This window comes from Lissotriton vulgaris, chromosome 3_1 (assembly GCF_964263255.1).
Source record: "Lissotriton vulgaris chromosome 3_1, aLisVul1.2, whole genome shotgun sequence".
Lineage (NCBI taxonomy): Eukaryota > Metazoa > Chordata > Amphibia > Caudata > Salamandridae > Lissotriton > Lissotriton vulgaris.
The window spans coordinates 432,417,572-432,430,792 of NC_141689.1; the positions used below are offsets into that span (position 1 = coordinate 432,417,572).

Below are 13,221 nucleotides of genomic sequence, written 5' to 3' on the forward strand. Positions count from 1 at the left end.
AAAGCACTTATCTGGCTGCGGGAGCAGCGAAGAAAGAGGAGGAGGATGATGGGAAGTCCGGTTATATAGGGACGATGGACAGAGACAAAGGACTGTGGACTATTATTATAAGCAAAGAGACTCTTGGGAGTTGTTGTTGATTTTTTGTTGAACATTACGTCAATGCTTTATGTTTAAAGCATCTTGTGTTCTTATTATATCTTTTCCTGAGCTGCTGTGGTTTCTTTATGTTAATAAAGCGAAGGAAGATATAGCATAATCTGAAGCCTCCGGTCCTGACATAGAATCAAAGCTGAGCTTCCCATGTGGATTTGGGAAAATAAATGAATCAAGTTTCCAGAGATGAGTCTGGGGAAAAAATGTCTCTAAAATACTGTGTCTGGTCTAGGAACACTCCCTATTATAGACTAAACATGTTATCATTGTTGCAGCTAGTGGTGTTATTCCTTCTTTAGTCAGCCAATCATTTTTCAATGCTCTTATGGGAACATTAAGCGCCTGCAGAGGGTCCAGAATGTGGCGGTGCGCCTTTTGGTGGCACTACATAGATCATGCTTGGTGGCGCATGTGCTCCTCAAACTTCACTGGCTGCCCGTCAAAAAGCGCATTCAGTTTAAGGTGCTGTGCATTTCACACAAGATTTTGATGCACCAAGCTCCATCAGGGCTATCTCGTTTGTTGATGCCCTATGTGCCTGGGAGTTCGCTGAGATCTGCCGACCTTGCGCTTGTTTGTGCACCTTGAGTCTGGAGAGCGAGGGCCTGGGGACGCTCTTTTCGCTTTCTGGCGGCAAAACTTTGGAACTCGCTCCCGGCTCATAGTAGAGTTATTGCAAACCTTCTGGCGTTCCGTAAGACCATAAAGACCTGGCTGTTCCCTATGTCTGATGTTTAATCACTAGGTTGGTCTCTCACACTCTTGCCTCTGGTTTCTGGCTGCGCTGGGACGCCTCGTTGCTGAGGCAGCCATGCGCATTACAAATCCCAAATAAATAAATAAAACTGGATCATTCCTCGTCTTTTCACTGGAAACACAATGGCTCCTCATAGCCGCTTTCATGACGCTTATCTATTATTATTATTATATATTTATTAGCAGCGATCATTGTGTAAGATGAAACATTTGCACAACCTTTAAGCAACTTTTATTTATTATAAAAATGTTGTTCATGTAAAGGTTACAGTCATTTTATGCACAATAGTCATATTGTAGGCATGTCAGCGTGTCAGGAAACGTTGCATCAGTTATTTGAGGCCTTGTACGAGTAAATACGGTTAACTGCTACAATTTTTGCATTTAAATGCATTTTCTTTTCCATTCAAAACCTACACGTTAATTCAGCACATTATTATAAATGTTAATAATAGAATGCTCCCTCAGCACTCTACAAGATATAGCATTAGCATAAAGTAATGACATGTGTGTTGGGGAGACGGGCCCCTTGTGCATGTTGGGCAGGTTATCGCAGGCCTGTCACCTGTGGCTGTTGGGGGTGGTGCGAAGGGAGTTGTGTTTTGCAGTTTGGTTTGAGATACAGAAACATTAAGGGGCTGCAAGGAGGTTATCTGTTGGACCCATGGGAATGAGGAACTATTTGGCAGTAGATAAGAACATTTGAGATGAATATTCACTGGGAATGCTAATTGATTAGGATGTAAAATCAAAAGGAGAGTGACCTCTAAGGCGTTGGTTCAATATTGCCCACACCTTGCACTTCTGCAAGAAAGGCGTCTGGTTGGTACTAACGCTAACGTTCTAGAGTGGTAGAAATAGCCCTTCCTAGTTCATGCCGGCTATGCCTCAGGCTCCAGGAGAGTGACAATTTGTCTTAGAAATCCAATCCACTTTATTCTGCAGAACTGCTGGGTGGACACTAAAGTGTGCTTGCTGCAGTGGCTGCTATCAATATATTTACCCCCAGCGCTACAGATGAATCTTTGGAGACATGGTTTAAGATGCAACTAAACTTGCAGATGGCTGTGCTGTTTGTGGGAGGAGATTTCAGTAAAGTGATGGTTAATACATATGACAGACTGGTGAGCATGAAAGGAATAGGGGACATGGAAATCCAACTAGGAAGACTTTGCATCCGCACTGGGGCTATCTGACGTATGGAGCAGTGTACATGGAGATGTTAGCCAGTACTCCCGCCACTTGAGGGCACATGGTACGTTCTTGAGATTGGGCTATATTTTGACTATATATTCATATATGGTGAGATTTGGTAAGAATGGTGATACGGTATGCACAAGAGGATGTGAACAAATGGTATATGACTTGTGGAAAGGGGAAATTGAATAGGTGAACAGTTGAATACGGCGAGAGAAGGTAGTTCAGAAATGGACACTATCTATCAATCAATCAATCAATCATGACATTTGTATAGCGCGCTACTCACCCGGAAGGGTCGTGGGGGGGGGGGCGTGGGGGGGTCTGCTACTGCTTGAAGAGCCAGGTCTTGAGATGCTTCCTGAAGGAGAGGTGGTCCTGGGTTAGCCGAAGGTGGATGGGAAGGGAGTTCCATGTCTTGGCTGCCAGGTAGGAGAAGGATCTTACTCCGGCGGTGGCTATGCGGATGCGTGGAACGGCGGCGAGGGCGTGGCTGGTCGACCGTAGCTGGCGGGCGGGCGTGTAGAAGGTCAGGCGGTTGTTGTGGTACTTGGGGCCCAGGTCGTGGAGAGCCTTGTGTGCGTGGGTGAGGAGTCTGAACGTGATCCTCTTGCTGACGAGGAGCCAGTGTAGGTCTCTCAGGTGGCCGGAGATGTGGCTGTGTCGGGGGATGTCCAGGACGCGTCATGCGGAGGCGTTCTGGATGCGTTGGAGTCTTTTCTGAAGTTTGGCTGTGGTTCCGGCGTGGAGGGTGTTTCCGTAGTCCAGTCGGCTGGTGGCGAGTGCCTGAGTGACTGTCTTCCTGGTTTTGGTGGGGATCCATCGGAAGATCTTTCAGAGCATGCGCAGGGTGTTGAAGCACGATGATGAGACGGCATTGACTTGTCTGGTCATCGAGAGGGAGGAGTCCAGGATGAAGCCCAGGTTACGAGCGTGGTCCGTTGGCTTGGGAGTGGTGCCCAGGGCAGGGGGTCACCAGGAGTCGTCCCAGGCTGAGGGCGATGATCCCAGGATGAGGACTTCCGTCTTGTCTGAGTTCAGTTTCAGGCCGCTGTTCTTCATCCACTCGGCGACGTCTTTCATCACTTCGTGTAGGCTGGTTCTGGCGGTGGCTGGGTCGTTGGTGAGGGAGAGGATCAGCTGGGTGTCGTCGGCGTAGGAGATGATGTTGAGGTTGTGTTGGAATGCGATGGCTGCGAGGGGGCTCATGTAGACGTTGAAGAGGGTGTGGCTGAGCGATGATTCCTGTGGTACGCCGCAGATGACTTCGGTGGCCTCGGATGTGAACGGGGGAAGGCGGACTCTCTGGGTTCTTCAGGCGAGGAACAAGATGATCCACTCCAGTGCCTTCTTTTGGATTCCGATGTTGCTGAGGCGCTGCACTAGGGTGCGGTGGCAGACAGTGTCGAACGCTGCGGAGAGGTCCAGGAGGATGAGGGCCGCTGTTTCCCCGTTGTCGAGCAGGGATTTTATGTCGTCCGAAGCTGCGATGATGGCGGTCTCGGTGCTGTGGTTGGCTCGGAAGCCGGACTGCGAGTGGTCGAGGGATCCGTTTGTCTCGGGGAAGGCGGCAAGCTGTCTGTTGACGGTCTTCTCGATGACTTTGGCAGGAAAAGGGAGGAGCGAGATGGGGCGGAAGTTCTTGAGGTCGGTGGGGTCCGCAGCTGGTTTCTTCAGGAGGGCGCTGAGCTCGGCGTGCTTCCAGCTTTCCGGAAAGGTGGCGATGTCGAAGGAGGCGTTGATGATGTCCCGGAGTTGGGGTGCGATGATGGAGTCAGCCTTGTTGAAGACGTGGTGGGGGCAGGGGTCGGTTGGGGATCCGGAGTGGATGGTGTTCATCGTGCGGGTGGTGTCTTCGGTGCTGACCGGGGTCCAGGCGCAGAGCGTGGTGGTGGGGGGCGTTGGTTCGGTGGTTGGGTGCGTGGTTGGTGCGCCGAAGCTGTTGTGTATTTCGGCGATCTTGCGGTGGAAGAACGAGGCGAGTGATTAGCAGAGGTCTTGTGAGGGAGTGATGTCGTTGTTTCCGGCGCTGGAGTTGGAGGGCTCTTTGACGATGCTGAAGAGTTCCTTGCTGTTGTGGGCATTGTTGTCCAGTCGTTCTTTGAATGCTGTCTTCTTGGTGGTGCGGATCAGCTGGTGGTGTTTGCGGGTGGCGTGCTTGAGGGCAGTCATGTTGTATGTGGTATGGTTGATGCGCCAGGTTTTCTCGAGGGTGCGGCAGTTCTTCTTGGAGTTCTTAAGTTCGTCGGTGAACCAAGAGGCTTTCTTGCTGCCGTCTCTGCTGGGAGGGGTCTTCAGTGGTGCGAGGTCATCAGCGCAGTTGGTGAGCCACTGTGTGAGGTTGCGGGCTGCTTCGTTGGGGTCCGTCTTGTTGGTGAGCGGGTTCTGGCTGAGGGCGGTGGTGAGCTGGTCGGTGGTGATCTTGCTCCAACTTCTGCGGGGAACCTGTTGCGGGTGGTGGTGGTGGGTCGTGGTTCTCCTGAAGATGAAGTGGACGCAGCTGTGGTCTGTCCAGTGTAGTCCGGTTGAGTGGCTGAAGGAGATGTGCTTGCTGGAGGAGAAGATGGGGTCGAGCGTGTGGCCGGCGTAGTGGGTGGGGGGTGTTCACCAGTTGCTTGAGTCCGAGGTTGGCGAGGTTCTCCAGTAGGGCGGTGGTGTTGCAGTCCTTGTTGTTCTCCAGGTGGAAGTTGAGGTCTCCTAGGAGGATGAAGTCTGTGGAGGTGAGGGCGTGCTGACTGATGAAGTCGGCGATGGCTTCGCTGAATTGTGCGCGAGGTCCCGGGGTTCTGTAGATGAGAGTGCCTCTGAGGGTGGTCTTGGGGTCGGTGTGTATCTGGAAGTGTAGGTGCTCGGCGGCGGCGAGAGTGTCGTCGGAGTCGGTCGTGATGGTGTTCTTATGGACGATGGCGATGCCTCCTCCAGTTTGGTAGGACAGAGATCTTCAAGCTATGGGGTGGCCCTCTCTGGTGGGCCATAATTAAGCCCGTGGTGGGGCTGCAGGCTGTGGCCAAGAAGTGCATGTGAGGGCATATAGTAATGTCTTTGATGCCTGCTCCCAGCTAGCACAAAAGTGTTTTTCTGATCAAGGATCACACTATGGATACTTATACACTTTAAGGACGACCTTGCTGTCAATAGAATCTTGCTAATTTTTTATTGCATTTGTAAAAGGGTTAATGATTGACTTGTAAAATCTGTTAACAGCTCCCAGTTCTGTAGAATAATAGTGAGAAATATGCTTTTCGTTCTAGAGGGCCCAATCATTTTTGGGGCTGTTTTTTTTTTGTTTGTTTTTTCTGCACAGGACGTGGCATTAAAAAGTTTGAAGACGATTGTTTTAGGCCCATATTGTAGGGATCGTGGTCAGATGACAGATGCCTAAACTGTTTTATGGTAATGGGTTGATGGTGGCCAAGAGAGATGTGAGAAGACTGTAGGAAGTCGGACTACTCCGTAGCTTGAAGTGTCACGAGGAAATCTGGACTGATGTATGGTTGGCAAAAAGAGTGATATATGAAGGATGGGTTGATCGCCAGAAAATGTGAAAAAAAGCAGGAGACCGGAAGAGAGAATCAAAATATGAACAGTGTGAAGATGTGATGGAAGAGGACTTGCACACCAGTGAAGGCAGTGAAAGAGGTGCAAATATATAAGGATGCCTGGAAAATGTACAAGACAAACTAACAGTAATACAATTATATTATATTCGTCCTGTGGAGAAGTGTGGCTCACTGGTTAGAGCAGGCAGACCCTGAAGCAGAGGTCAGACCCGGGACCAGGGTTCAATTCCCGACGCGGCAGGGTCTTGAGCTCAAATGTCCATGGACTCGATAATTCTCGCTTCGGTGCCTGACCTAATCATGGGTTCACACTCTGCAACTCTGGGCATTAAGCTTGCTTAATCTCCACAACGCCCCCCCCCCCCCCCGCGGCGGGATGCCTGGCTTTCACCTTGGGGATGCCCTGTAGGGGCTATCTCACAGGGAAAAGCCAGGACGGGTTCCCAAGGCAAGCGCGGAGATACCCCTTCGGGGGTCGATTCAGGCGCTATATAAGAAACATAATAATAATATAATATTAATAATATGACGTACTTTACTCTTCTAACAAATTTTCAATGCAACAGAGAATTGTTTCTTAATGAAAACAAGTAAATTACTTACAAAAGCAGAAGTTAAGGTGGCAGAGTATGTCATGCATGTTATAATGTCTAACGTGACAGAATACCTGTCTTTGCTAACCTGTTGTTCCTGTATACATCAATCTTTGACTTGTTTGGTTCAGCCATTTGTTTGAGGTAGTATCAATCACATCTTGGATCACCCGTAGGACTCTAAAAACGCTCTATTGATGCTGTTTGTTGCATGATACTGCCTCCTGGGCATGGGTTCCATTGCTATGCATGAGGGACTATTCCACATCTAAAAGGTACGTACCTTCAATCATCACGCTTCGTCACTTTCATTTCTTAATCTAATTTCATCCATAATATACAAAAACAATCCTTTTGTGTTTTTTGTTTCTCTGCAAAATACATTTGTTCAATTTACTGCAAAACAGATGAATGGGTAGGGTAGGCAAAGGAAACGTTCCTCTGCAAATGCAGCTTCCGGCATTTTAGGACTAGGTAATCGGTCTGACTTATAACTGATACATTCAAGCCAAATGTCTTAGGATTGCCAATTCTTGCTTTTTGTAGGGGCTGTTATCATAGACACAGTGCTGGAGGGCTCCATACAATCTTCTCCTCTTTGCCAGTTTGAGTCCACTGTCCTAGTTAGTACTCTGCTATTGAACTATTAATGTGGAATATTGGGTCAGACTGAGCTCTAATCCTGTTCCAAGTGAAAAACAAGCACCAGTTATTTATTGTGCAATGCCTTATTTGCCAGATCAACCATATGGCCCAAGGCCACTGTAAGGATGGTTATGAAGACCATCGTAATCTGAAAAGAATGCAGAGCCTATGTTTAGAGCACCAATATTTCTAAAGCATATTATTGTCATTTCCTAGGGGCATGTGAAGCAAAGATGCTTTTGCGTGACTTCAGATAATTCAACCTTGGAGACCTCGTTGCTGACCTGTGGAAGCCATGGTGCTCTTTTGTGGAGTCTCCATTTTCCAAAGTAATCCCATCCCAGGCAATAACAGTGGTTACTGATGCTGGCGAACCCATACCCCACTCTCTGGTGAATGTTTCTTTTAAAACTGAAGAACCTCATTTATGAAAACGCATGATCCTTTTGCTTTAATTTAACGCACGCGTTCAGTAGCAATAACATGGTACCTTCACGGAGTGTGGGTGCCACGTGGCACAGCAGTAGAGAACCGTCGCCCAGTCCTGCAGTCAAATGCTACATTCATGCCCCTTCCACTTTAAGTGGCAGAGTGCTTTCATTACAATAGGTCCTGCTTGACTTGACATGCACTCTACTTTCAGAAATTGGCGTTTGATTACAATACCTGAAATAAACTTAATTGAAGAGCATTCTTGGGGAATTTAAACCAAGAAGAGCTTAGAGGTGATCAATAGATTCTAAGGGCTTGTTTTAAAGTTTGGCACATGCAAGACATCTGCTAAAAGTGGCGGATATTTCTAGAGATGCGGGACTTCCGCTGCTGAGACTTTAAATTGTTGACTGGGCCTGACTATTTCTCTGGGGAGGATATGCTTCATTGTAATACCTTTTTATATAAAAAAATAAAAACATTTATTTCAACCTACTCTAATGATTGTTTACCATACTTTTTTTTAATGGTGTACTCGACCCCATTTAATTTTGTTTAATTGCGCTTTATTTTAAATCTTACATACTGAGGAAGAGAACATTTAGGATTGGTTACATTTCAAGGATAGGACAAATTAATTCGTCATACTGTCCGGAATTATCGTTTTCCTGACTTATGCATAACTCTAACAGAATGCCTTCTTCCAATCTAACTCGAAATGTTGGACTGGCCTGTAGTGTTTTACCTTCCACACATTTCTTGTGGTCCATTAAAATGTTCCTTTCAAAATTAGTTCTGCCTACATTTCTTGGAGTAATATGCCCCCGAGCCCACCACATTGCACGACCTTGATCTTTAACATTTTTGAGTAGCATGACTATCAAAAATATGGAATTTTGGAGGGAGTGGTCAAAATATTTTATGTGAGGGTCTCTATGTAAAAAACGTTTGAAGACTACCACTTTATCCCCTCGTCTATTTCATGGTCTCTGTGTCTATTCTGGGACTGAGCAGCCAATAGGGGTTGACAAGTGACCCCTACATAACCAGCAGACATGAACAGTGTCTGGTGTTGAAGCTGTGCTATTTACTATGTTGTGCATCAGTCTTTCAATCAAGTGGTCGGTATGCACTGTAAATACTATTAGAGATTTGCTTAGTGCTACATTGTCATTAGTTAGACCTCGCAGTGCTTCGGCGTTCAGGTATCTTCATCTCCAGCTCGCGATGATTTTTTCACAGACCAGACTCTCTTTTTTTCTTTGATTAGTGGAATAAGTTCCCACTTAATAGCATCAGTGTAACTCAGTGAAGAGCCTAGCTTTAAAACTTTTTAGATGTTTGAATTCACCAAATAGTTACTTTTTTTCATAATGTCTTTCAGATCATGCAGTAGAAGAGACCAACTTGGTCCTTTTAAACTAAGCGATATCTCTTGGCTTACTCCATTTCACCAGAATCCCCTCGCTGTGGGGCAATATGTCAACAACTGTTCGAACGGTAAGTTGTTTACATTTTATTAGCAGAAAAATATTTGGAGCGAAAGTCCAGATCTTTAGCAAAATGTTATACAAATGAATTGGAACGCTCCATGTAAAAATGAATTAAAATATCAGCCTAAATGCCTATTTCGTAAATCGTTACCTTTTGCAAAATATTTCAGACATTTATTATGTTTCCTCCACCAGTGACTAAAAATGATATAAAAATTCAAATATAAATATAATGCATTTACAACTATTGTCCATGGGTGGAAAAGATACAGGCAAAAAATTCTCCTACACTTTCATTTCATAATTTTTGTTTGAGTGCATTGTATGTGCTTAACCAGTTTTTGAACTATGTAATTGTTGTGCCTGACCTGGTATTGCTTTGCTTTCCTATTACCTGTTATGAAAGGTGCACACCAATATTACGATGCCCTTGCAACCAAGAAAGAAATCTACTCCTATTTAGGATGTTTGGAGGTATTCTAGAAGATTCGTCCTCTCGCTAATGGACTTGCTTCAAAAGAAAAACTCTAATCAAGGTAAATACGGCCCCAAAGCAGAAGATACTTCCAAGATCTCAAACACGCTATCCATAAATCTACAAGTCTATAAAATTCCAATTTTTAAATCCCTTTCATTCTACAAAGAGATGCTTGAGACAAGGGACTGGGGAGCTGTTCTCTCTGAATCCCATGAGTGAGTATACTATCCTATTCTGTACATGAGTACACAGTTGGTGCTTAGAGAGAAACCGTATGCTACCTAAGAAAACAAAAGCCTCGCCGGAAACTGGGCTTTAGAAACTCATAGATTTTACTCATTAGACCGGTCCTTTATTGTGGCTACAGATCCTGATCCATGAGTGTGGTTAGCCAAACATAAATATACTAACCCTGGAGCACTGAAAAGGTTTCTCTCACTTCACACCTATACATTTATGCATTTACTTAGGAAATGCAAAATGTAAACATATATGGACTTTCTGTCTAGGGTGAATACTATGGCCATATGTGCCATGTACTCGGGTCAGATTAGGGGAATGGGCTGAGAGAATCTCATTATTTGCTCCTCTAATCTATACAAGATAATTCAGCCTACAGCTTTCACCAGTGAGTCAAATAAGGAAATCGGACGATAACAGGCTGGTAAAGAGCGATCGCCCTTCTTATAGATTGGAACAATTAGTGACTCTGACCATGTACTCCAAAAGCCTGAGCTACAAGTTGCTCCTAGCACCAGTACCATTGGGACCTGGTGCTTTCCCACCCTTACTAGCTGTGAGGGCCATATTTACCTCCTCAAAGGAGAATGTGACGCTAGAGATGCGCAGGGAGGTTCTACTATAGCAGCCTCTGAATCATGAGATGTTATCTCTGCCAATATCTTGTTGGGATTTGAATACTTTTTTGAAAAATGAGTCACCCACTCAGTTTCTGTAACAGTGGCCTCTAATCTTGGGCCTCTCACCTTCTCTTCTCTCACATAGGGACTATTTAACACACACTAAAAAACGGTGCTATCTTTGATAAGGCTAGCTTCGAGGAGGGACTCCCATGCTTCATCATTTAAATATTTTTTCCTTCTTGTCACAGCTAATCTATATTCGTGTCTCCGTGCCTGCAATTCCTAAATACAATTTGGTGAATTATAAAGGGCTTCCTTAAGGTGTTTGTGAGACTTGGTACCGATGGAATCGAGCCATCCTTGTAGATCCCAAGTAGTCTGTTGCTGGTAGCAGATAAACCTTCATTTAACCCCTTTGTTACAGTAAGGAAGGCCTTGATAATATCGTTGGGGCTCATTGTATCATCCAGGCATGTTTCAAAAGCTGTTCTGTATGTGGAAACCAATCTTTCCCAAAAATATTGGAGTTGATCTGTTACCAACGTAGTGTAAGACCATTTCGTGGGCCATTGTCTAGATTATCGACTAGACCTGGTGTAACAGCCCTTGCTCGACTAATCAAGTGGTTGAGATCAAGAGCTACGCTTTGTGGCTAGTGATCACTCGGAGATACTGTGTGTGGTAAAGTTGAATGCCAATAAAGAGTGCCTGTAAGAGGATATTATTTAGTCCATAACGATGTTATCACCTCTTCTATTAAGAGTACACTTGAATGAAGTAAAGGTGACACAAAGTTTGTTACAAAAGGCAAGATCATATTTAAACAACATTTCAATTAATTTATCACCATAGCCAATATGAGTGAAATGAGATAAATCACAATCATGATGTCCATTAGGCCACAGATCTTATTTGAGAGCAAGGAACACTGATAAACCTTGAAATCGCCTCCCCAAAGTATGGTAACTACCTTCGTACCACCCTTTCAAATGGACTCTCGACCGCGGTCAAGCAGGCCGAGGACAGTCAGTAGTTCACTCAAGGGAGCATTCTTATCAAAATTAACCAACACAACATTGAAAAGGGACTAGGCTTCAATGATAACAATTTGAAAATCTAATGAGGTCATTGCACTAGATACATTCTGGAAAGACAAATAATTTGAAATGAATACACCCAGACCATCCATTAGCTCTACCAGTTTTCATAGACACCGCAGGTACACAGAAGGTTTTGTAGCCATTAATACGTATAGGGTCAACAGTCTCTTGGAGACATAAGTTTTGGAATTTAGTTACAAAACCCACCCAGTCTGTAGTACTAGCCTTTGCAGGTTAACCGTCCACATTCCAAAATAAGACGATGCAAGATGTTTGTTGGAAATGTTACTCAGAACATAAGCTTGAAACAGAACAGCCAACCAAGGTGTTTAAAGGCATAAGAATAGAGGAGCTTGACATGTAATGGGAGCCATCTGAATTTGTAGGGAGGAGAATTTAGGAGCCATTTGTTTTGGCTCCATCATTACCAGAGGCAAAAGCCAAAGATGAATCAACACCAAGTCAATCGACTCCATCTGGGGCTGCTAGTCTATCAAAACGGTTGCCGGTGGAAATGGCAGAGTAAAATACAGGAGTGTCTCTGGGTGGGGTGGTCTGACAGGCAGTTTTGGACCGCTGGCATTAATTGGTGGCAGACAGAAATTACCAAGTGGTAGGCCTGATATTTGCTGTAGAGGCACAGTTGTAAATCTGGTTCTGCGCAGAAGAGTATTGTAATACCTCCAAGGCACAAATAGTAAATTAAGAATAAAGTTTATTTTAGGCTTCCGCGAGCACGACACACAGCAGAGACAAGTCGGTAATATGGCCGTGGCTCTCAGCCACCAACTGTCAAAACCCACTACGTAAGCGGGCAGCACGAGACCAGTGCCTCGCGCAGTGCACACAGTAAGCGCGAGGCAAGCTGGCTCACTACATATCTCCTTTCCCTAAACAGAGAGAAAAGAAGAAATAGAAGAAGAAAAGAAACAACAGGAAAATTCAGAGGAGAGTGAGAAAATCAACGACGGAATCTAATAGGAACTCTGATGGCTCTGGTGCTCCTTCTCACCATAGAGGATTGAGAAGCGGAAGGCTGTACTCTGAAATCACATGGGGAATTGTCACATGAACCATTTATAGCATCATTAGAGTTCAACAGATTGTTTTCAACATTTTTAACTTTTACCACCTTGTTGACATTCCACCAGTGCTGTCCATTGACACGAACAGCACTACCACAGACTTTGTCAACCACAACAATATCACCAAACTTAGCTTCACCTTTTTTTACAAACCATTCTTTCTTTATCCTTATACAGTCCCCCACAGCAAATACTCTGCTTTTCACCCGTTTCCTTTCATCGAAGTATTCTTTCTGTTTTGACTGTACTTTTTCATTCCTTCTTCTGACTTGTTCATCAATTTCTTGGGGAGAAGAATGGGATTGGAACCATTTGGACATCCATGCAGGTCTAAATTCAGTGCATGGTTTCCTGCCCCTAAGTAATTCAAAAGGAGACACTCCTGTAGACGAATGTGGGGTGGTCCTGTAGAACCATAGCATAGCCCTCACACTCTGGGGAACAGCTTTGTTGTGTTCAATAGCCCATTTAACACAATCACCAATAACTCTGTTGAGTCTTTCCACCAGGCCATTAGTTTGTGGGTGGTAAAGGGAACTTCTGTAGTGAGTGATGGCAGACTCTTTAAGGAACTCTTCCACCTCAGTGGACACAAACTGCACCCCATTGTCGGATATGATGGAAAGGGGAAACCCTTCTCTCATGAAAATTTCTTTCATGAAGTCAATGATCTCTTTAGAGTCAACTTTGGACACAAATTTAGCTTCTGGCCACTTCGTGTAATAATCCATCATCACAATGGGAAATTTGCATTGATGAGGCAAACTATGGAAGGGTCCTAGCACATCAATACCAAGTTTCTCCCACGGAGCACCTGGAAGAGGTATGGGCGTGAGCGGTGGATTGGCTGTGCGAAAACTTTT

The 13,221-nt window shown here is 45.1% G+C and overlaps 1 protein-coding gene across 1 annotated transcript in view; it reads left to right on the plus strand.

The window, feature by feature from the left end:
- Nucleotides 1-13,221, plus strand: part of SETD9 (SET domain containing 9) — a 109,308-nt gene that overhangs the window by 65,194 nt on the left and 30,893 nt on the right. Inside the window, exon 4 of the mRNA XM_086960651.1 lies at nucleotides 8,724-8,839. Within this exon, the coding sequence (XP_086816777.1) occupies nucleotides 8,724-8,839 (116 nt within the window). The remainder of the gene's footprint in view (nucleotides 1-8,723; nucleotides 8,840-13,221) is intronic.